General features: G+C 48.4%; 1 protein-coding gene across 1 annotated transcript in view; it reads left to right on the top strand.

The window, feature by feature from the left end:
• ZMPSTE24 (zinc metallopeptidase STE24) overlaps positions 1-23197 on the top strand; it is a 413896-nt gene that overhangs the window by 156077 nt on the left and 234622 nt on the right. Inside the window, exon 6 of the mRNA XM_069610066.1 lies at positions 17853-17994. Coding sequence (XP_069466167.1) covers positions 17853-17994 — 142 coding nt within the window. The remainder of the gene's footprint in view (positions 1-17852; positions 17995-23197) is intronic.

Below are 23197 nucleotides of genomic sequence, written 5' to 3'. Positions count from 1 at the left end.
CAGAGTGATTGCTGCAATGACGGCGTTCCTGGCTGGTGTGCCCCTGCTGGACATCTGCAGGGCTGCTACGTGGAGGTCCACGCACACCTTCACAAAGTTCTACTGCGTTGACAGGGATTCCAGGGAGGAGTCCAGAGTCGGCCAAGCAGTGCTACACAACCTGTTCACTTGAGGTGAGTCTATTCCAGAGGTAAGAGTGAATCTCTTCTGTTGAGTCTTGCCACCTCCCGTGGTTGTGTATCGTTTTACTCCTGTGTGTTCATTTTTCATGTGCATGTGAATCCATGCCGGACCCCCCCCCGTGCTGGAGAAGGAACAAGTTGCTTACCTGTAACTATAGTTCTCCAGCATGGGTCTGGCATGGATTCACATGCAAAGCCACCCTCCCTCCTGCCCCTCTGCGGCTCTTCTTGGTCATACTGCCACTTTACGTGCTTACCAAATCTGAAGATGGCTGCCAGAAGAGGGGCTTAGGGAGAGGGCTGTCATTGGCTGGGGGCAGTATGACCCAGAGTACAGTGATTGGATTATGGGAGAAATACAGTTTTGTAAGTGAAAGTGAAACTGTTTTTCTTTTACCGAGGATTCCCAGCCTGACTGGGAATATTCATGAGCATGTGAATCCATGCCAGACCCATGCTGGAGAACAATAGTTACAGATAAGTAACGTGTTCCTTCTCCCCTGTTTAGAACGTCAAATTCTCATCAGGGGGACTTTAACAGGGTCACCGACCTTCAGAGACATTAAACGTATGACACCACATCTAGAGATTTCAAAATTGCTATGGGTATGCTCCATTTCTTTAAATCCTTAGGTGTGGTTGACAACTGGAGAGTACTACATCCGGGGGAACAGGATTGTGCCTTTTTTTCCTCATGTTCACCACTCTTCCTCCCGTATAGTTCTGCTCTTGGTGTCCCCCCACCTTATGTCTTTTGTTGATGGGGTGTCTATTGGCCCTAGAGTGCTATCGGATGATGCCCTGGTCCTCCTAACTGTCAGGATTTGTGACCCTGCCCCACCTTCTAGGCCACAGGGGCGCCCATATGACCCATTCCTAAATGAAATGGCCCTTATGGACGCAATAACTAAAGCCATACGGAATTATTTCCAAGAGAACCCTGTAGCTCTCACGTCGACAGCAACCACGTGGGATACCATGAAGGCAGCAATCGGGGGGAGGGAGGGCGATTAGTAATAGCCCACACAACAGATCATCATAAACGACAGGCCAGACCCCAGCTGGAGCAGGAAATATCCACTGATACCTACAAATTGCCTGAAATAAGCTAGAGGCCCTCTATACTGCGCGTTCCCTTTTAGTAAGCATGGATACTATGCCAAGATCAATAAAGCTAACGATTTTCTAGCGAGGAAGCTGACCAGATCTAAAAGACGTAATATGATTATGGACCTACGTGACAGGGGGTGGTGTATGGGGTACAGACTAACTTACAACTAGCGGGGTCCCACTTAATTGAAACTGTCTGCACCCCCCCACACCCCCGCGGTCTTTGGAGGGGCAGTAGCAAAATATCAGGCAGGCAGCCCTACCACATCCTTCTCTAGAAGAAAGTGACTCCCTCTATGCAGACCTCTACAACCATTCTGCTACTAAAGCATGATAAAGACCCCAAGGATTGTGCTTCTTGTAAGCCAATCTCTTTTTTAAACATTGACACTAACATCTATTTTAAGGTATTGGCCAATGGTCTAGCTCAAGTACTCCATACATTGATTGATTTGGATCAAACCGGGTTTGTCCTGCAGAGAAGAACCAGGGACAATATTCAATGCGCTTTGAATTTAATAGAAAACATAACATCTGAACACCGTAATATTAGTACTCTTGTTGCTGGATGCAAGAAAAGCATTTGACGAGGCAGACTGGACCTTCATGCGGTTAATCCTGGAAGCATTCCAATTGGCCCTCTCTTCCGCAGATTTTGGCCAACTACACATCACCTAACACCTCATTGCGGGTAAATCGGGAACAGACATCCCTACTCCCCTTACATGTGGGACGTGTCGGGGATGGATGCCCTTTCTCCAGCATGTGGTCTGGCATGGATTCACAGGCTCATGAATATTCCGCCAGGCCGGGAATCCTCGGTAAAAGAAAAAAGTTCTCCAATCACTGAGCTCTGGGTCATACTGCCCCCAGCCAATGAATTGCCACTCCCTAAGCCCCTCCTCTGGCAGCCATCTTCAGATTATTACCGCACATCCAAGTGTTGTGGATCCTGGTGTTTTGCTCTTAGAGCTTTCTGCTTTTCTTTCTCACTTTTTTGGTAGGAAATTCCTATTTTTGTTCAATTGAGCCTTTGTGCTCTATCGTTTCTTCATCTGACTAACGGGGATCCAGTTTTCGGAATTTTTCTTCACCCCTCAAGGGCAGAATCGTCAAGTGATTTTGCTTTGAAGTTTCCAGAAGGCCATCGGGCCTACACCGCTCGCCGGACCATGCCGGAGTAGGACATGGCTTCCCTCTTCAAGCTCTGCACAAGCATTCCCAGTGCCTTTATTGTGTTCACCTGATGCACAGGGAGGAGGATTGCGAGATCTGTCGTGACTTTACTAAGCGCACTATGAAGGATCGGCACACCAGGCTGGCAGTGTGGCTCAAAGCCAAGACCCCTACCCCATGTGGTTCACAGGGGCATGCCTCATTCGGATCCGGCCAGTCCGAGCAGGCTTCTATGTTATTTGAGGGTGCTCCATCCGTGGGGACCCAAGACAAGGCCAAGCACCGCGGGTCCAGTCCCGTCGGGGTTGTCGTGCAAGTGGGTCACACGATGGCCAGGGCGTGATCATCCTCTCAATCGGCCTCAATCTCCAGCCATCGCTCCAGTTCTTCGTCGAAGAGAAAGGCAGCTACCCCAGGGAAGCTGCAGGAGAAACCGGAGAAGACCAGACAACAGGACAAGATGTCCGAACTGCCCGTGAAGGCCCAGGTGATAGAAGCTAAATCGTCCTCCTCTATCGAGCTGGTGGCGACTGCCCTTTTGAAGGAGAAAGGGGCTGACCCAGTCCAGGGTACCCTTACGGCGGCCAGGGTGGCTCTTCCTCCTAGGCGGGAGGCTTCGGCCAAACCAGTGTTGAAGACCCCAGAAAAGAGGATGCCGTCCCACCTGCTCAGGACCCAAAAAGGGGGGTGGAGGAGGAAGCACTCCAGGGCATGGATATTTCATCTTCCGACGAGGGGTACGGGGGTTCCGTCCACACCATCCCGGAAGATGTTGGGGATGACGACGAGGTAGCCCCCTGGTGGGGGGGGCCAAAGGCGGGGACGACATAGGTGCTGGACCCCGAAACCCTACTCCCCAGGCACCTCCCAGAGATCTGTCGCAGGACATTCTCTCGATCCTCCACATGCTGGTGTCGGAGATACAGAAGAGGATGACGATGGCACCACCAGCGGCGCCACCAGTGATGACCCTTTTGACACTGTTGCCACCACCGCCGAAGAAAAGGAAGAGGCACCCTATGCCTCTGTTCCATCCGCCAGTGCCACCCCTCCCCTAGAGATACGACGGACACGGCGAAGACAGACACAGACGGCAGCATCTCTCCGCCACCAAGGGCTTCTCCCTCTGACAAAATGGGCTTCTTCCACTCCATGGTTGCACACACACATCGGAACCCTTCCAGCTCATGCCAGAAGAGACGAAGGAGGGTTTCCTTTATCATTGCCGGGAGGTGAAAAGGTAGGCCATTCTAGCTGTGCCCCTCCTGGACGACGTCTGAGATGAGGGTCTGGCGCTGCTGAAGAACCCTGCTCAACCCCGGTGAAAAGAAACCGGCTAGAGAAGATACTGGGTGCAAGAGTCTGCACCCAAGTGTTTGCAGTTACAGCCATCTCCGGACTCTGTGGTCTTGCCGGCTGCACGGAGGGTGTCCTCCAACCCGTCGTCCTCAGCCTCCATTCCTCCGGACAACGCGGGGAAGAGGTTGGATGCCGTGGGTAGGAGGTCATCTACTCAGCGGCGACGACGGTCAAAGTGGCGAACGCTTTAGCTATCGTGGCCAGGTATGACCGGGAGTCATGGTACAAGATGGCCCCAGTACTGGACTTCCTCCTGCCCCCCAACAGGACAAATGGGTCGAAGCAATGGAAATCCTTCAGGAGGGTGAGGTGGCGTCAGACCACGCCATCAGTGTCCCTGGACATTGCGGACACAGGGTTCCGTCAGATGGGAGACAGGGTTTGCCTGCGTCGTCGTAGCTGGCTGAAGGCCACCAATGTTAGGCAAGAGGTACAGACGAGGGTCCTGGACATGCCCTACGGCAGATCTTCGAAGGGTTTCGGCAGCGGATCGTCCTCTTGCCGCCAACCCTCCCGTTCCACGGCACAGAAAGCCTACAGGGGTTGTTCCAAGGCCTTAGGAAGTGGCCACTGTCGTCGAGGCTCCCAAGGTGGCGCGCCGGTCTCCAAGCAGGACTGAACCAGCCGAGAAGTCTGGCCTGCACCCCGGTGGGAGGCCGGCTGGTGAACTTCGTCAGTGTGTGGGAGAACATCTCCACTGATCGTTGGGTGCTGGACGCTCTCGCCCACGGACACAATTTGTAGTTTCACCGAAAGTGTCCGCAAATACCACTGGTAGCCCGGCAGGAACAACACATCCCTCAACTACAGCTGGAGGTTTGGGCCATGTTTAAAAAAAAAAAATGGACATTAGAGCTAGCTCCGTAGCGACTCTGGGGCTCCGGAGTTCCCCTAGAGTCCATTTGCAAAGCAGCAACCAGTAGTTCTGTACACACCTTTACAAAACACTATTGCCTAGACACTCATTCTAGGTCTGATTTTCCGGTGGGACAAGCAGTACTAAGACATATTTTCACTACTGTTCCTTCTCCCAACCCACCTCCAACTCCGGGTACTGCTCGCTAGTCTATGCACAGCATGTGATTCTAAGCAGATTAACAAGCATCAAAAGACATGCATTACTTACCGTAAAAGCATTTCTGATGATTGTATCTGCTTTCGATTCACATGCGCCCACCCTTCTCCCCGCTTGGATGGAAGAAACATAGACGTCTTACTACTTTCTCTTTTCTGTACTCATCACGATAGTCGTAAGGCTCCCTCGCGGCAGGAAAAATACAATCGGAGGGACCTCGACGCATTAGGGATTTTGGGTACACTGCATGTCACGTAGGGATAGTGTTACAGGCACGCCCATGTCGACATCCCCTTTCGATTCTCGAAAGACAAGATGCAATACTCTGCGGTTACCACTGGATGTCAGACTATATGCACAGCATGTGAATCTAAGCAGATACAATCATCAGAAATGCTTTTACGGTAAGTAATGCATGAGTCTGCAGGGAGCCAGGACAGCGAATGTCAATTGGACGAAAGTCTATAGAGATGAGGAACTTCTTAGATAGTAAAAGTCTTGCACAAAGTTAGTTTGTTTGAAGAAAAATCACTGTATGTTCACAAGCTGTTACACTTGTGAATGTTAGAGCTGAGATCAACTCTAGAAAAGCAGCTACTGCAAGTCTCAACTGAAAAGAGCAAGCTACAGACACTGAGGTAAGTACCCAAGTCAGAACAGTACCTTTGGTTAGAAGAGGGTCCAGATAGCTCCTGTCTGGTTGCAACGATGCAGATCTTGTGTTCCTGGGCGTCAGTTGTGGGGACAAGAGAGAGGACGTCTAGCAACTCCTGCAGCAGCAATTCGATGGTCGGCGGCAGCTACGGGCTCTTTTCGAATCAGCGGCACTTTACGGTTTCAGCGCTCAGTAAATAGCACCACCACAGATCTTGGACACCGGTGGGGCTTCCTTCACTCCTTGATTCCTGCACTCTGGTGAGGTGACTCGATCTCTGGTCGTCCTGCTTCTGGAGGGTCCTCGGGAGACTCCTGGAGCTTTTGGCCAGCGTACAGACGGTGCACTAGACTACAGATTTCTCAACCCCTGGCACTCAGTTGTTGCAGCAGTAAAGTATAGCCAGTTGGGGATGGCCTTCCTGCAGAGTTAATCTCGGGGTTAGTCGGTCTCACTAACCGAATGGAAGAAGTCGTCCCTTCTGGAGCTTCTCTTGTCGATTTTGAAAAAGGAGTTTCAGCACAGCAGTAGGGCTTCACTGGGCAGTTTCAATGGTCCAGGAGGATGCAGCAAGCTTCGTTTGAGGTTTCTTTGTCTGGTGTGATTCCCGGTGGTCGGCTCTAGTACCAAAATACTTGCCTTTTAAGCAGGTTTCTCCCATTCATACACAGCCTAGCTGTCACTCAAACAGCAGGGTGGCTGTCCTGAAAGAACAGCCAGCCAATCAGGACTGGGTGCATTCTGGTTTCCCTAGAGACGAAGGACAAGAGCGTTTCGGGCCCCTCCCTCACTTCCTGCCCTTAGACACACTGAAGCAAGAAGCGGGTTTCAGTACTGAAGCCCGCCAAAGGAAAAACGAACAAAGGGCTTGTTAAGACGGATTTCTGAACTCTGTCCTGGTGGCGCAGAAGTTCAGAAGGCCAACCTAATTACTTGGAACAGGGTAACCTCTGGACGAGCCAGACCAATCAAGGTAGCGATCGCGGCGGTCAAGACTAGGTCTCAAGAGGGGTGAGGGTGACTGAAGGCCCGCAATGAGCACACAAAGCAAGAACACTTACAAACTACTCCAAACAGTTGTTATATTAAAAATATATACACATTTATTTCAAGGCCTTTAAAACAATGACCGTAGCGAGAAAATCACAATATAACGATAGTAAACCAACACATACCATATCAACACAATATATATACAAATACAACAAGTCTCAAGCGTTATATGCACGAAATGTGTAGTCCACCTAAAAGGGAGGTAAAACAGGCAGTGCGCAATAATGCTTAGACCCAGTTCGCCTTCAGAGGCACCTAACTAGATGGAAGATGCACGCGCTGGTGCCAACGGGCAAAAGGAGAAGCTCTTCAAGGGAAATCAGGCAGTTCAGTTTAGTGCACAAAAGAACAACAACAAGTTCCGCGACTCAAGCGCAGCCTCCACAGTGGGCAGAAGCAGAGCGCGAGTACGGAAAAGGGTGCTGTTTGACACAGCGGGGAAAAGCAATGGGCTCCTGCAGGAGGGCGACCAGATCCTAGCTATGCTACTCACCGGTCCCCGATGCAAGCAGACCCAGGCTTCTCCGCGTCAGTTTCAGCAGCTGGCAGGTTCAGAAGAACAGGGAACGCCTCGTCGTGTTGAGTAAAAAGACGTCCCAATCGAAGAAACCCGCACAGTTTGTTACCACAGCAGGGCAACGGAGCGGCCGTGTGTATCTGAGCCAAATGTACACTACTCACTTCAGACCTGGGAACGCCAAGTGTACGAAGCGTGTGAGAGTGACAAGGACTCGAAATACTACACAACCTCGCGGCGGTTACAGAGCAAGACTCCCGTCTAAGCTGGTCAGTCAGCTGGATGGCCCAGAGACGCTTCCGAAGGCTTACTGGCAGGAGATGGTGAAGATGCCGAGAATAGCTGTTTCCGCTATTCCAAGGGTCGAAGTACCAGTACAGGCCTTCTGTTTCGATCAAAGGTGAAAAGGGTTTCACAAGGCGACAGCAGTGCAGAGGAGAAGTCCTTCAGCGGGTCACCAGCGATTCCTCGGTCCAGCCTCTTGGTTGCAGGATACTTGGCTCCTGTATTCCTTCGTTCGTGAGAACTCAGGAGATCGACATGGTAGTGGTGTTTCCAGCCCCCTCTTATCCACGGTTCCCTTCGCGCCAAAACGGAGGGGACCCAATGGGAGATCCGCTCATCAACACTCACACCATTCGTGGACCAATCACGGACCACGGTGGTCCCAGGCATTCACACCACCCTAGACTCTCTGGCACCCAGGATGTGTATTGGGACCAGACATCCCAGCCCACATCCTGGAGGCACACACAAGACATGTAGAAGCCCGCGAAAGCATCTGTGTTTTGCGGGAAAGTACATGCCCAAATAAGGAAGGCCCCGGGTCGGCTCGACCTGGGGAAGGTGAAGGGAGCAAGACGGTCAGCGGACAGGACAAAGGAGCCTCGTGGTCTGGCCATTTTGGGAGCCAGGCCACCATTTTGGGTTAAGCGCGAGAAACGCGCTTAGAACGCCAAAAGGAGCTCAAAACACAAACGATCGCTGCCACCATGCCCGTCCCTGAATCACTTGCACCGATCAGATACAATCCTAAACGAGTATCTAGGGCCTGTAGAAGGCTAGAGACCCAAGAGAGCTGTAACTTAGCTTACAGTGCCCTCTTGTGTCATGTTGCACGAAAGCCGCAACATGATAAAAGAAACTACGGGAAACAGCGTTCCCCGGTACTGACAGTCTTAAGGGCATGTCAGTTTCCCCGTAAGAATGGAGCGAAAGCCCAGAGGAGTGCGGCAGAAGGCTGCACTTCTCTGGCAAAGTCGAGAACAAGGTGAAAAACAACAGCAAAAAGTTTAGGGGTTGCCACATGGAAGGAAAATTACCTACAATTACGAAATCTTTCCTAACACTCGCCCCTCCCAGACTATGAACAGGGGGAACTAATCCACCCCTGGATGAGTCTCTTGTTCAGGTCGGTTAAACATTCTGGACAACCCATCAGCATTGCTATGTTGGACACCTGGCCCATGCTCAATAGTGAAGTCGAAGCCTTGTAGACTTATGGACCACCTAAGCAACTTTGGATTCTCCCCCTTCATGTTCATTAGCCACTTTAAGGGTTTATGGTCAGTTTGCACAGTGAAGTTGGTCCCATAGAGGTAGGGCCTCAGCTTCCTTAGGGCCCACACAACAGAGAAACATTCTTTCTCTACCGTGGACCATCTGAGCTCTCTGTCCTTAAGCTGGCGGCTAATAAAACCAATAGGGTGTTCCTTACGCTTCTCATCTACTTGTGATAGTACAGCTCCTATCCCAGTGTCAGAGGCGTCCGTCTGCACGATAAAAGGTCTTTGATAATCAGGGGCCCTGAGGACAGGGGCCTGGCACAAGGAGTCTTTTAAGCCATTGAAGGCCTTCTCACACTCTTCGGTCCAAGTTATCTTCTTGGGTTTCTTCGGAGTTGTGAGGGCAGTCAGAGGGGCAGCTATGGTGCCATAGTCTGCCACAAAATTGCGGTAATACCCTGTGAGTCCTAAGAAGGCTCTCACTTGGGTTTGCGTAGTGGGGGTAGGCCAGTCTTGTACTGCTTGTACCTTACTGGGAAGAGGCTGTATCCTCCCTCCACCTACTTCATGTCCAAGGTAAACCACTGAGCCTTGTCCAATCTGGCATTTACTAGCCTTTATGGTCAGGTGTGCTTTCTGAATAGCCTGGAGCACAATCCCGAGGTGTTTCACATGGTCTTCCCAGGTGGCACTGAAAACTGCTATATCGTCCAGATATGCAAGACAGAATTCGTCCAACCCATTCAACACATGATTCACAAGCCTCTGGAAAGTGGCAGGTGCATTCTTCAACCCGAACGGCATTACCCGGAATTGGTAAAGGCCGTCTGGAGTAGAAAATGCTGTCTTCTCCTTGGCATGTTCTGCTAAAGCTATTTGCCAATAGCCAGCAGTGAGGTCAAACGTGCTGAGGTACTTGGAGGCACCCAAAGTATCCACCAGCTCATCTGTTCGAGGCAAGGGGTGTGCATCTGTCTTGGTGACAGCATTCAGAGCCCTGTAATCCACGCAGAACCTCAATTTAGAAGTGCCTGCCTTTGGAACCAAAACCACAGGGCTGGACCAAGGACTACTAGAGGGTTCAATCACCCCAAGGTCTAACATCTTGTTGACCTCGGTGTTAATATAAGACCGTACTTTGTCTGACATCCTGTATCCCCTACTTTTGGTAGGTACACTGTCTCCTGTGTCAATGTTATGTTTGCACCAAGGTGTCAAACCAGGCGACTGTGAAAACAGGGGGGAAAACTGCCTAAGCAAACTTTTCACCTCAGCCTGCTGATCAGAAGTCAGGTGAGGGGCCACTCGGACACCCTCAAAGGAGCTATCTGAAGGACCGCTTTGGAACAGGTCGGGGAGAGGTTCAGACTCCTCTTCCTCAACATCTGAAGCCAGTAGCAGTGCTGCGATTTCAACTCTTGGGACGAAAGCCGTCAGCCTATTCAAGTGAAACACTTTTGGAGCCTGTCCAGGCCTTCCAAGGTCCACTAAATAGTTAACCTCACCCAGGGGCTCCACCACTGTGTAAGGGCCTGACCATTTGTCCTGTAAAGCTCGAGGCCTTATGGGATTCATGATCAGGACTTGCTGACCAGGTGTAAAGTTGATGAGGGAAGCTTTCTGGTCGTACCAATGTTTCACCAGCGCTTGTCCTGCCTTCAATTTATCACTAGCCAAGCCCATCAGAAGTACCATCCGTTTTCTGAGCCCTAGCACATAATCAACTACGTTGGTAGTAACGGGGTGAGTGGGCATCTCCCATCCCTCTTTGACGATGGCTAAGGGTCCCCGTACGGGATGACCGAACAGAAGTTCGAAGGGGCTGAAGCCAACACCCTCCTGTGGTACCTCTCGGTAGGCAAACAGTAAGCATGGTAAAAGAAGATCCCATTTTCTTCTGAGGTTCCTCCAGAGCCCCAATCATGCTCTTTAACATTCTGTTGAAACGTTCCACCAGACCATTGGTCTGGGGGTGGTATGCAGAAGAGAACTTGTAGGTGACCCCACATTCTTTCCACATAGCCTGCATATACTTCGACATAAAGTTGCTGCCACGATCCGACACAACTTCTTTAGGGAAGCCAACCCTAGTAAATATGCCAAGTAAAGCTTTTGCAACTGACTTGGCAGTTACAGTTTTCAATGGGATGGCCTCAGGATATCTGGTTGCATGGTCGACCAGCACCAGGATAAACCTATTGCCAGAGGATGTTTGCGGGTCAAGGGGACTAACAATGTCGATCCCTACCCTTTCAAATGGTACCCCCACAACTGGGAGCAGTACCAACGGAGCTTGGATTGTCGCACCAACCTTACCAGACAACTGGCAGGAGGCACAACTCCTGCAGTGACTTTCTACTTGCACCCCCATCTTGGGCCAGTAGAAGTGCATGGATAACCTTTGCTTGGTCCTCTTCATACCAAGGTGACCAGCAAGGAGAACTTCATGCGCCAACTGCAGGAGGAAGGGCCTAACGGCAAGGGGAACCACCAACCTCCTATGGTCTCCTTCTGTAGACTCTGTGGGCTCACTATACAGGAGTCCACCTTCCCAATAAATCCTATGCGTCCCAGGAGGTTCACCCTCAAGCTGGGAGCAGGCCTGTCTCCTTAGGCCTTCCAGAGATGGGCACTCACGTTGGCCTTTACTGAATTCGTCCCTATCAGGACCTCCTTCAACTAACAAGTCTTTTAGTTCAGGATGATCGTTGGGGTCAAATACTTCAGGCATCGCCACCTCCTCGTCAGGCCCGGGCGATTGACCAACTTCCTCCACCGCAGTGGTAGGCGAGCTCGGGGGAATATTCTCTTTCTCTCGTCTTGACTTGTCGACTCCTTTCGCCTTGGGTTTCCTCTTCGGCTGGGGCAGCGTATTGGTCTTGGCCAATGCTGCCCGTGCTCGAGACCGTGTGTAGGGTCTTTCGGCAGTGTCTCCTACGAGCCCTAAAGCTCTGAGATCATTACCTAACAAGACCTTTCCCGGGACGTTTCTCTGAATGCTCACTGGAATCCTGACTGCTGTACCATTTAAAGTAAGATTTACAGGTATTACTGGGAACATACGGAGTGGGCCGTCAGCCAACTTAGTGGGCATCAGAGTAGCTCTGGCAACTTCCTCTGAGTCTACCAAGATAGAATCCACTACAGGGCGACTGCACCCACTATCCCTAAGAGCTGGAGTATCTACTCCATTGATCAGCACACTGTCTTTAAAGTAGTGCTTGGTATTATCTGGAATCCTAGCATAAGCTTCTGCGACTTTAGGCTCCCAGGAACCCAGGGAAGCTAAAACTACCTCAGCCTCTATCCCGCTGGGAAATGAGTCTGAGGAGAAGGATGCTCCTGTAATCTCTTCTTCCTCGTAGGAGGAGAAGGCCAGATTAGCGGAGTGGACCCCCAAAGGTCTAACCTTACACCGGGGATCCCCCTTCACGTGGTCAGTTGCTCCACAAGCAAAACAAGATCCATTGGGTCTGTTTACATAGGGAGGCTTATTGTAACCAGAGTTCTGTTTCGGAGACTGACCTCCACTACCCTGTGAGTTCTCTTGTCTTACCCTTATTTTTCTTTTTGTGGCCCTTATGAGAAGAAGATTTATCAGATTCTCCACCCTCCTTATCTTTGGACTTTTTCCCTTCCTCCTGCTTACCAGGATGAGTTTTGTCCTTATGGGACACTCGATGTGACACCCATAAGTCGGCTGCAATGGCCAGCTTCTTAGGATCTATCTCCTTCGAATCGGCCAAATGCTGCTTAAGCTCCGGGGAAGAAGATGCAAAAATGTGTTCCAGCATGACAAGATTTATCATGCCTTCGAAGGTAGAAACCTTATAACCTTCGACCCAGCCAGTTAAATTTTTCAAGGACTCCGTGACATAAGATACCCAAGTACCACCTTCCTTTTTCTTATACTCTCTGAAACGTTTCAAATATTGGGCCGGAGTCTTCCCAAACTTTAAAATGAGAGTTTGCTTTAACATTGCGAAATCAGCTCGCTCAGCCTTCGACATTTCCATAATGGCACTACAGCCAGAATGGGGCAGTCTGCTGAGTAACCAGGCAATCTTATCAGCATTGTCAACTTGTTGAACTTCGCATGCATACTCAAACGCATTCAGCCAGTCCATAATGTCATTCCTTTCCTCATACACACTGAGCAGATCTTTCGGAAACCGTGGATGAGAGGAGGCCCCAGACCCATGTCCAGGACCCTTGGACCCATTTGCAACCTGAAGCTTGGCCAGTTCCAACTGGTGATCCCTGTCTTTTTGTTTTTCTGCCTGTTCGATTTTTAGTTTGGCTATGCTGAATTCAAGCTCCTGCTGTCTAAACCGCAGCTCTTGCTTCTTGAATTCAAGCATAGCCTCCCCATCAGCACTGGCAGAGGAAACATTAGGCATCTCGTCCTCCCTGTCCTCCCTGTCCTCGTGGTCGCGATGGATTAGTGCAGCGGCAGAACCGTCGGTTCTACCAGTGAGAGCAGCCCCACCTCCTTCCGCACGGTCCTCAGAAGTTATAGCGTCAAGCTGCGCTTCTTGCCACGCCACGATTCTTTGGATCATTTCCAATTTCGTGCCTTGAGAGGAAACACCTCTCTCCGCACACATCTTTTTCAATGTTTCTGATTTGGAAGCATTTAAAGTTAACAAGGTATTTGTTTCCATACTGTTAGATAGGACTATGGCCTTTTTAAAGTTATACTACAACAATTCACTACGTGTCCTGGTTGGAATAACCTGAAATGCCCTAGTTCGTGCGCAACACTGGATACCTTCAGTCGTATCCCACCGCTGTACACCAATTTGTTGAGACGGATTTCTGAACTCTGTCCTGGTGGCGCAGAAGTTCAGAAGGCCAACCTAATTACTTGGAACAGGGTAACCTCTGGACGAGCAAGACCAATCAAGGTAGCGATCGCGGCGGTCAAGACTAGGTCTCAAGAGGGGTGAGGGTGACTGAAAGCCCGCAATGAGCACACAAAGCAAGAACACTTACAAACTACTCCAAATAGTTGTTATATTAAAAATATATACACATTTATTTCAAGGCCTTTAAAACAATGACCGTAGCGAGAAAATCACAATATAACGATAGTAAACCAACACATACCATATCAACACAATATATATACAAATACAACAAGTCTCAAGCGTTATATGCACGAAATGTGTAGTCCACCTAAAAGGGAGGGAAAACAGGCAGTGCGCAATAATGCTTAGACCCAGTTCGCCTTCAGAGGCACCTAACTAGATGGAAGTCCGAGCCCTGCGAAGAGTGGAGCCTTGTGCTCAAAAGTACCTGCACGCGCTGGTGCCAACGGGCAAAAGGAGAAGCTCTTCGAGGGAAATCAGGCAGTTCAGTTTAGTGCACAAAAGAAGAACAACAAGTTCTGCGACTCAAGCGCAGCCTCCACAGTGGGCAGAAGCAGAGCGCGAGTACGGAAAAGGGTGCTGTTTGACACAGCGGGGAAAAGCAATGGGCTCCTGCAGGAGGGCGACCAGATCCTAGCTATGCTACTCACCGGTCCCCGATGCAAGCAGACCCAGGCTTCTCCGCGTCGGTTTCAGCAGCTGGCAGTGTCAGAAGAGCAGGGAACGCCTCGTCGTCGTGTTGAGTAAAAAGACGTCCCAATCGAAGAAACCCGCACAGTTTGTTACCACAGCAGGGCAACGGAGCGGCCGTGTGTATCTGAGCCAAATGTACACTACTCACTTCAGACCTGGGAACGCCAAGTGTACGAAGCGTGTGAGTGTGACAAGGACTCGAATACTACACAACCTGGCGGCGGTTACAGAGCAAGACTCCCGTGTAAGCTGGTCAGTCAGCTGGATGGCCCAGAGACGCTTCCGAAGGCTTACTGGCAGGAGATGGTGAAGATGCCGAGAATAGCTGTTCCCGCTATTCGAAGGGTCGAAGTACCAGTACAGGCCTTCTGGTTCGATCAAAGGTGAAAAGGGTTTCACAAGGCGACAGCAGTGCAGAGGAGAAGTCCTTCAGCGGGTCACCAGCGATTCCTCGGTACAGCCTCTTGGTTGCAGGATACTTGGCTCCTGTATTCCTTCGTTCGTGAGAACTCAGGAGATCGACATGGTAGTGGTGTTTCCAGCCCCCTCTTATCCACGGTTCCCTTCGCGCCAAAACGGAGGGGACCCAATGGGAGATCCGCTCATCAACACTCACACCATTCGTGGACCAATCACGGACCACGGTGGTCCCAGGCATTCACACCACCCTAGACTCTCTGGCACCCAGGATGTGTATTGGGACCAGACATCCCAGCCCACATCCTGGAGGCACACACAAGACATGTAGAAGCCCGCGAAAGCATCCGTGTTTTGCGGGAAAGTACATGCCCAAATAAGGAAGGCCCCGGGTCGGCTCGACCTGGGGAAGGTGAAGGGAGCAAGACGGTCAGCGGACAGGACAAAGGAGCCTCGTGGTCTGGCCATTTTGGGAGCCAGGCCACCATTTTGGGTTAAGCGCGAGAAACGCGCTTAGAACGCCAAAAGGAGCTCAAAACACAAGAAACTATCGCTGCCACCATTCCCGTCCCTGAATCACTTGCACCGATCAGATACAATCCTAAACGAGTATCTAGGGCCTGTAGAAGGCTAGAGACCCAAGAGAGCTGTAACTTAGCTTACAGTGCCCTCTTGTGTCATGTTGCACGAAAGCCGCAACATGATAAAAGAAACTACGGGAAACAGCGTTCCCCGGTACTGACAGTCTTAAGGGCATGTCAGTTTCCCCGTAAGAAAGGAGCGAAAGCCCAGAGGAGTGCGGCAGAAGGCTGCACTTCTCTGGCAAAGTCGAGAACAAGGTGAAAAACAACAGCAACAAGTTTAGGGGTTGCCACATGGAAGGAAAATTACCTACAATTACGAAATCTTTCCTAACAGGGCTCAAACGTGGCTTGGCGCGCAGAGTAAAACCCAAGAAAAACCTCACAAACAGAAAATGGTGAAAAAAGATGACTGGGCCATTTTGACAAAATGGTCACCCATTGGTGCTGTACTGCAGCTGAGAATTAAGCCTGTGGTAGAAAAGCACAATGGTAGGAAAATTAAACCACTGCCACCAGCCATTTAAAGTAGTGAGGGTAGCAAAACATTTTTTACATTAGTAAGTAGGAAAAGGGGCTATTAAGTAACCCCGCAGCACTGCACATAAGATGGGGTGTACTGGACCTAGAAAGAGAAAAGGTAAGTAAAGTCAATTTTACTTTACTATTCTTGGGAACCGTAGTTCTCACAAGAAAAGGTTTTTAAACCTTAAGAGAAATCTAAAGGATGTCTCTGTGACCCTGCACTGTCACCATACAAAAAGTAGATGCCTATGGAGTTTGTCAACTCCCAAAACAAAGGAAACCATAATCCAAATCAGGTTAAAACACATGAGAGTGGAAAAAATGCTCACTCACTCCAGGGTTACAATTGAAAAAGTCCTAAAGTCCAGCAAAAGAGCTGGGGGTCTCTAAGGTTTAAGGGAATTAGCACAGAAATGAGAATTCTCCCCAACACATAAGGTACATATGTTCACATGTGGTGGGACTGTCGGCTCATTAACTCTTTATGGGAGGAAATTGTCACCATAATAGAGGCCATTACCGATATCAAACTTCCTATTAATCCTGAGGTTATTCTTCTGGGCGCTCCAGTTGAAGAAGTTTACCCTAAATCCGGGGGGGGGGGTACCACTAACTTAATAACACAGCTTCTCCTGGCTTCACGGTCACAGTATCCCACAAGTCCCTTGAAGGCCCTTTATTAACTCCATCATAAAGATATGGGCTATCCTGGTGGCCGAGAAAGTTACCGCAGCTAAAGATGGTGTATTACACCAAGTCACAAACATTTGGACCTTGTTTTTAGACTATGGGCCCCATCACGAGTTGGGTGTTAATAGACCTACCGCCAAACCCCACGGCGCTATTAGCGCCGGAACGGTTATTGCCCATTTCCCATTGGGCCCATCGGGAATTCCTCATTCACCTTTGGGCCCAATGGGTAAAATTTGCGCTATTACCAGCAGAGGTTTAAAGTCTAACAAAGTCAGCTCAGAGCTGGGGGGAAATCCGCCATGGTCATGATCTGGCAGACCCTTAAATGCGGCGGTAATAGCGTTACCGCCGCATTTAAGGGTTACCGCCAAACTCGTGATGAGGCCCTATGACCTAGAATTTCCAGCATTAACCTATAAACCTAAACTTCAGAGACTGTATCTGTGGATTTCTTGAAGCCGCCAAACTCTCCCAATCATCAACTGGGCTGTATACGGGGAAGGACAGACACAGGGAAATACATGACCATGTTATACGCAAAAGTATTGTTTCCATTGTACAAGCCTTATATCTAATGTTTTCCATGTGCACAACCAAATAAATAGTTTAAACTTTTTTTGTTTTTTAAGTAGCACTGCCCTCCAAGACCAAGGCAATTTCCTGGAGAAAATTTTTTGCGTTTGGGATAATTTGTATACCCACAATGCCTTGCTGTTGTGGCTCAGAACTGGAGGTGAACTTCCAGCAATGGCTACTATGTGGCATTGTGGAAAGTGTGACCTGGCTCAAGTGGACTTTCCTATTTTCACATTTCAAGTGAAAGGGCTTGTTTCATACCTTTTTAAACCCACCATAACTTTCTTGGTATTGTGGAAAGATGGCCAAATGCTCCAACCACAAGGCTGTCCGGACTATACTGCACTAATGATCCCTTTTACTGGTGAAACCAGGTATGTTGTTTTCCTGGCAGCCTTGAAAATGTGATTAAGCTATGTATAAAGTAGCACTGCCCTCTTAGAAGTTAGACTTTAAACCTCTGCAGGTCCACTAAGGTTGGATTCCCAGAGAAACATCCTAACACCCACCTGTAGAATATTGGAATAGCTGTGACGATAGTGCTACCTTTGTAGTTTTGCTGTAAACAGTTTGAAATTTTGACCTACAGGACTATAACATGCTGACCCTTCATTTTAGAATCTAGTTAATCACAAAGCCAATAAAATGATTTGCATTCTTCACAATGTGTATTTTGGCATGGCGGATGTGGGGAAAATCTCTCTAATTCTAGAGTTGGAAAGTAGATTCTTACTTTGAACACAGACTTGTCGGATATGTTTTACAATTTGAGCTGATTAGGATTTACAGTTCAGAAAACCAGAGCAAATGTGCAAAACGTCCAGACAACCATGTACTGAGAATTGTGAATCCTTATATTTGCAGGTACTTGTAACAATCTATGCTGATTATATTGCACCCTTATTTGATAAATTCATCCCACTGCCAGAAGGCGAGCTCAAAGAAGATATCGAAACTATGGCAAAGAGCATTGACTTTCCTTTGACTAAAGTATATGTAGTAGAAGGTAAGGATTTTTTTTACGCATTGATTTTCTAGAATTAGTGGACTAATTTTAACATAATGTCTGCGTAGAGCAGGACAAGGTATATTTTAAGCGCAGGTTGTTTTTTAAATGCGTGAACAAAATTCATATGCATGTCTTTTTCTGCCTGCTTCAGTTTGTTGGTACATCGGATAAATTCTTTGGGAAATAATTGCATTCTCCTTCAAAACCCAAAAGGTAGGGTCCGAAGTTCTTTACCGTTGTTCGAATTGACCATGACAAATAAACGAGCACATCACTGTTTTTGGTCAAAAATTTTGATTGAGTAAAAGATGGGAATAATTTGATTATGAAATTCAAGAAGTAATTATTAAATGTAATGCTTAAAAAGTATACATCTACATGGTGGAGCATGTGTTGAACATTAAGTTTATAGTTTAAGAACATCACTAAACCACCTGAGGCACAGTTCTAGTCCATGAAGGGGGTGCATAACAATGACACTTGGACTAGTGTGTTGGGCAATCTCCAGATTTCCAACAAGCATTGTCCTAGAAACTGAAATACTGGGGCTGGGACCGGTCCCTATTACTTTTTACACTGTCCATTGCACACATAAAATCACAGCATGATGATGATGATGATGATGATGGTGGTATCATTTGAAATCCACACCATCCCCTCATTAATATCTTGAAGATCTGGCTTGGGCTCAGATAATAAAAGCAAGCAACCACTTCCACATGATCGCCTTCAAACAGGATCTTGTGCTTCAGGGGACTATAAGGGACTGCTGCCACCAGTATGTTCTTGGCAATATACATGAAAAGACCCTTCTCACAGGGCGCTTAAGCTCCCAAGGAGTCTAATCCAGCCATTTTATGTTTGGGGACCACAGCCCAGCATTGTCTGCAAAATGTAGAATCGGCAAGCTGCTTTTTTGCATTTTAGGGGCATCAAGTCTGTCTCATCTAAGAATACATTTAATGAAGTGGGGGGGTGATGACACAACCTTGTCGGACATTCTGGCAGAATGAGAAATCTGCCTTCAAGTCATTAGTCCTGTGATAACCCATATAGTTGTCCTATACTGTTTTTGAAGGAGCCTTAATACAAACTCTTGTGCATCAGTGCGTTCCGTACATTATTGGACCTGCCCTACTGAGTTGAAAGCAGCCTTGAGGTCGGTGAATGCCAAATATATTGTCCCTTTTTATAGTTAACTTACTAATTATGTTTATCAGAAGCCCTGCTCTACAGTGCCTGTCCGATCCTAACACACCTTGGGCCATGTCCATTGTATTCGCCGTGTCTATCCGTTCCGGTATTCATGTGAGGAAAAACCTTCCCATGTACTTGCACCATCAATTACAGATAAGGACCTGTTTATGACAGGGTTTAGAGTGCTCACCCTTCTAGAAAAGTGGAGTGATTCCAGGATGGTGGTGATGGTGATGGTGATGGGGTGGGGGGGGATGGGGGCGGTCAGGGGGGAGGAGACCTGCCCAGTGGCTAAAACTGAATTAAAAATAGATGAGGGTAGCACATGTGTGAAGGTCCACTTTGAATGACTAAATATATTTATTTTTTATTTATAAAGCGCGCAAACAACCTGAGGGCATTGAAACACTGGTTACAGGAGACACGTGCATTACATGCAAAATTTGATTAATTGTGCAGACCTAGCAGGTATAAGAACGGGGAGGTGCTATGGCAGAGAAAATTAGAGGGGAGAGCAAAGCAGTTTATTCAAACAGCTTGACCATCCCTGCCTGGTGCTACCAATTTTGTCAGATATGAAATCTAAAACTTATCTGCATCATGGAGCAAGTGTGCAACATTCATTCTACAGTCTATGAACACAACACTATTAAACCCCCTGAGGCGTTACAGTACATTAATGGTGGGCTTAATGCGGACCTAGTGTGGTAGTCTCTGCCCATACATGCATTGCCCCAGAAACTGAAAGCTTAACTGCCGCCCAGTCTCTGACTCTTCATGCCAACAATTCAATTTTACGCGCTTAACTCTCGAGCATTGCAACAAATGCTATTGTGTGCAAAAGCTCTTTTCAAAGAATGCAAAATCAAAATAAAAGTTAATTCGAACATAATTGTTTAGGGCAAGTGTTAGGACAGTTTTTCTAATGTCCAACTAAGGGCTTCATGAAACCATACATCGCAGACAGTTCATATGCTCCACTCTTAATATAAGGCTGTACCACCTGAGAATGTTTTGGTAGCATGGACAGAGCAGATAAGCTTATCTTAAGAGGGAGAGACTGCTTTAGCTTGGTACAAAGAAATTGTAGCATACATATGGTCTTACGAAACACTACGCTTTATAAAAATAAATGGTTTATTTAAATATAAGTAGGCCCAACTAAATCCTGGGGAAATAAGTACGATCACATATCATATAAACACAATTATAAAAACCAACTCAATGCCTGGGGCATACAACCCAAAGTATGACCTTATTCAGAATAGCAATCAGCAGTTCATGGTGAGTCACACCTGTAACACATTCAGAATGCAATCCGCTATTCTTGGGGAGTAAAACCAGGTTAGATATACTTTTAGAATACAGTCAATAATTCGAGGGTAGTAGACTTGGTCATTCATGCAGTGACACTCAGTTATGAAATCATAGAATAAGCCAACCCTGTTACAAGTATACTCGTTGCAACATTACTTTTTAGAACTCATTTCAGAGCTAGTAAATCAACTCATATACGTAAACTTGAATTATCATGGTTACAACTCTTTCACAAAGTGCACAGTTTTAATTGCTAAGCAAATATGATTCTGTGTTGTTACAGGAGACATGGTTGACCGTCTGGTCAGATGTGTTTTTGTTAAAACCCAAATCAACCAAAAAAACGTGCTAGACGGCGTCCTATGGGAGGCTTGGTGACCGCTATAGGAATCACAAAGGATCGATCCGTCGAAAGTTGCAACTGTGGGTCGGAAGCTGTCCTAGTAACAGAGGTTATTGATAAATAGTAACATTTCTTTACATACTTAACATCTACTTTAACCCAGTTTGTACAGAACTAGATTTTTTATGTTTGTTAATCTGCTTGGAATCACATGCTGTGCATATAGTCTGACATCCAGTGGTAACCGCAGAGTATTGCATCTTGTCTTTCGGGCATTGAAAGGGGACGTCGGCATAGGTGTGTCTGTAACACTAGCCCTACCGTGACGTGTAGGGTACCCAAAATCCCTCATGCGCCGAGGTCCCTCCGATTGTTTTTTTCCGCTCAGATACTGGTCGCCCTATGGCAGAGCTCTTTTCAGAAGAGACATTGTTTATCTTATACCGACTTGTCGGTTATTCCCCGTTAAGTCACTTCGGTCACAAGAACATCTTCGACAAAGACTTCAGGGGATTCGTCTACGGCGGTGGATTTCGACGCTGAAGTTCCGGCAGCCGGACTTTCCATGTGGATGGGCCCTCTGGCCGACCTTTACAGTAGGGAGAGTGGTGTCGGGGTGGCCATATTTTCGGTATGTCTTTGCTCCTTTCCCCTCGTTGCCCTTTTGGTCATCTTACCCTTTGGCTATGGAAAGGACTCCTTTTAGGTTCTGCCCTAAGTGTAGGGTTAGATATCCTTGGAAGGACGAACACAGGACATGCAACGCCTGCCTTCCCCCTAGAGCACAATGCAAAGCGGTGTGCGGCTTGCAAACTCCTTCAGCCTAAGACCCTTAAGGAGCGCCGTGTAAAGCATGGGCCGCGTACAATATGTCGTGAGTGGAACCCCCTTCCCCCACCGCCACACCTGCTGTGAGTGGTGGGGGCACCTCAGATGACCAAACATCTGTTGCGGATGTAATAGACCTTCAGGCGGACACTTCTAGGCCCACCATGCCCGTCCCCGACCATTTAAGGCCTGACTCTGGTCTCGCTGCAGGGAAAACACCCGGCGACAGCGTACAAACGCATCACACTAAGCATACAAACCCTACACCAGTTTCGACGTCCTCATCGCAAAAGGTGAAATCGCCAACAGGGGCGCCGAAAATTTCGACAGTTTCCTCGGATTGTGCAGATCCAAAGCCTTCCCCGCATCCGCAACAGCGTATTGCGACTGGGCAATCTAAATTCAGTAAGGGCGCTACTCCAAAGACTTCACACGTCAGCGCAGAAATCCGATGCTGCGACGGTTCCGAAGGCCACGGTAGGCCCGAAAATTACGGCTAGGCCTCTGGTTGAAAAAATGACTGCTAGTCCCTCTAAGCAGGGGAAGGTAGATTACCTACCGATGGACCATCGGAACAATTATCCCACGCCGATTCGGCGACTATTGAAGACAGCATCGAGAGGATTACGGCGGCGGTGCGACTTACCCCGGTTCTGCCTAAAAGCATGGGGCAAGCCGCAGAAAAGATTTCTGACGCAGCTTTGGGCACCGATGCTCACGATACTTGAGGATAGCCAAGAGCCTCTTCCGACACCCTAAGAGACTCTTTGTGACGCCATAGGGCAAAAGATGACGTTTTTCCTCCCGTAGGCCTGTCTGGGTCCTCTAAATGGACTAGAGAGAAATTTGAGGGGTGTATGGACCGGCTGGAGAAAATTGTCAGTTTTTCTGATCATCCATCCCCGAAAAGGTATCGTAGAGGACCTATCCCCCAATTTTCTTCACTATCAAGAGGAGCAGCCTGCTGTCCCAGTCTAACATGTGAAGATATTGTCCACTTGGACACATATAGGGACGTTTACAATGAAGAAGCAGCTTCATGCCTACAACGTTATGAATAGGAAACCACAGACAATTGGGAAGAAACCCAGCAGGAGGGCACAGACCCATGGTCACTGCCACATCAAGTTGAGGACACTGATGTTTTGTGTTTAGACTCCCCTCCGTCCACTCCGGCTTGTCAGGCCTCGCCTGTAGATGACCAAATGGCCTTCAACTCGATGTTGAAAAAGGCAGCTGAACATTTTCAGATCTCTACTCAAGAGGCGGTACCTGAGTAGGATTTTGTAGAGGATATCCTTAAGGAAAAACCTCCATCTAGCCAAGCCATTCCCCTCCTTAACTCCGTCAAGAGGAGGTTGGCCCCTTCCTTGGTATCACCAGCTCAAACCCGAGCAGTGATCCCGAGAGTTGAAAAATTGTTTTGGCTGTCTCCTTCCGACCCTCTATACATTAAAGGGCACGCCATCCCCGACTCGCTGGTAGTAACTACCACCCGTAAAAGGGCAGGGGTAC

The sequence above is a fragment of the Ambystoma mexicanum genome, chromosome 8, assembly GCF_040938575.1.
Source record: "Ambystoma mexicanum isolate Mex_15411 chromosome 8, UKY_AmexF1_1, whole genome shotgun sequence".
Lineage (NCBI taxonomy): Eukaryota > Metazoa > Chordata > Amphibia > Caudata > Ambystomatidae > Ambystoma > Ambystoma mexicanum.
The sequence above is the reverse complement of the archived record's forward strand: the minus strand, read 5'-3'. Positions and strand labels throughout refer to the sequence as shown.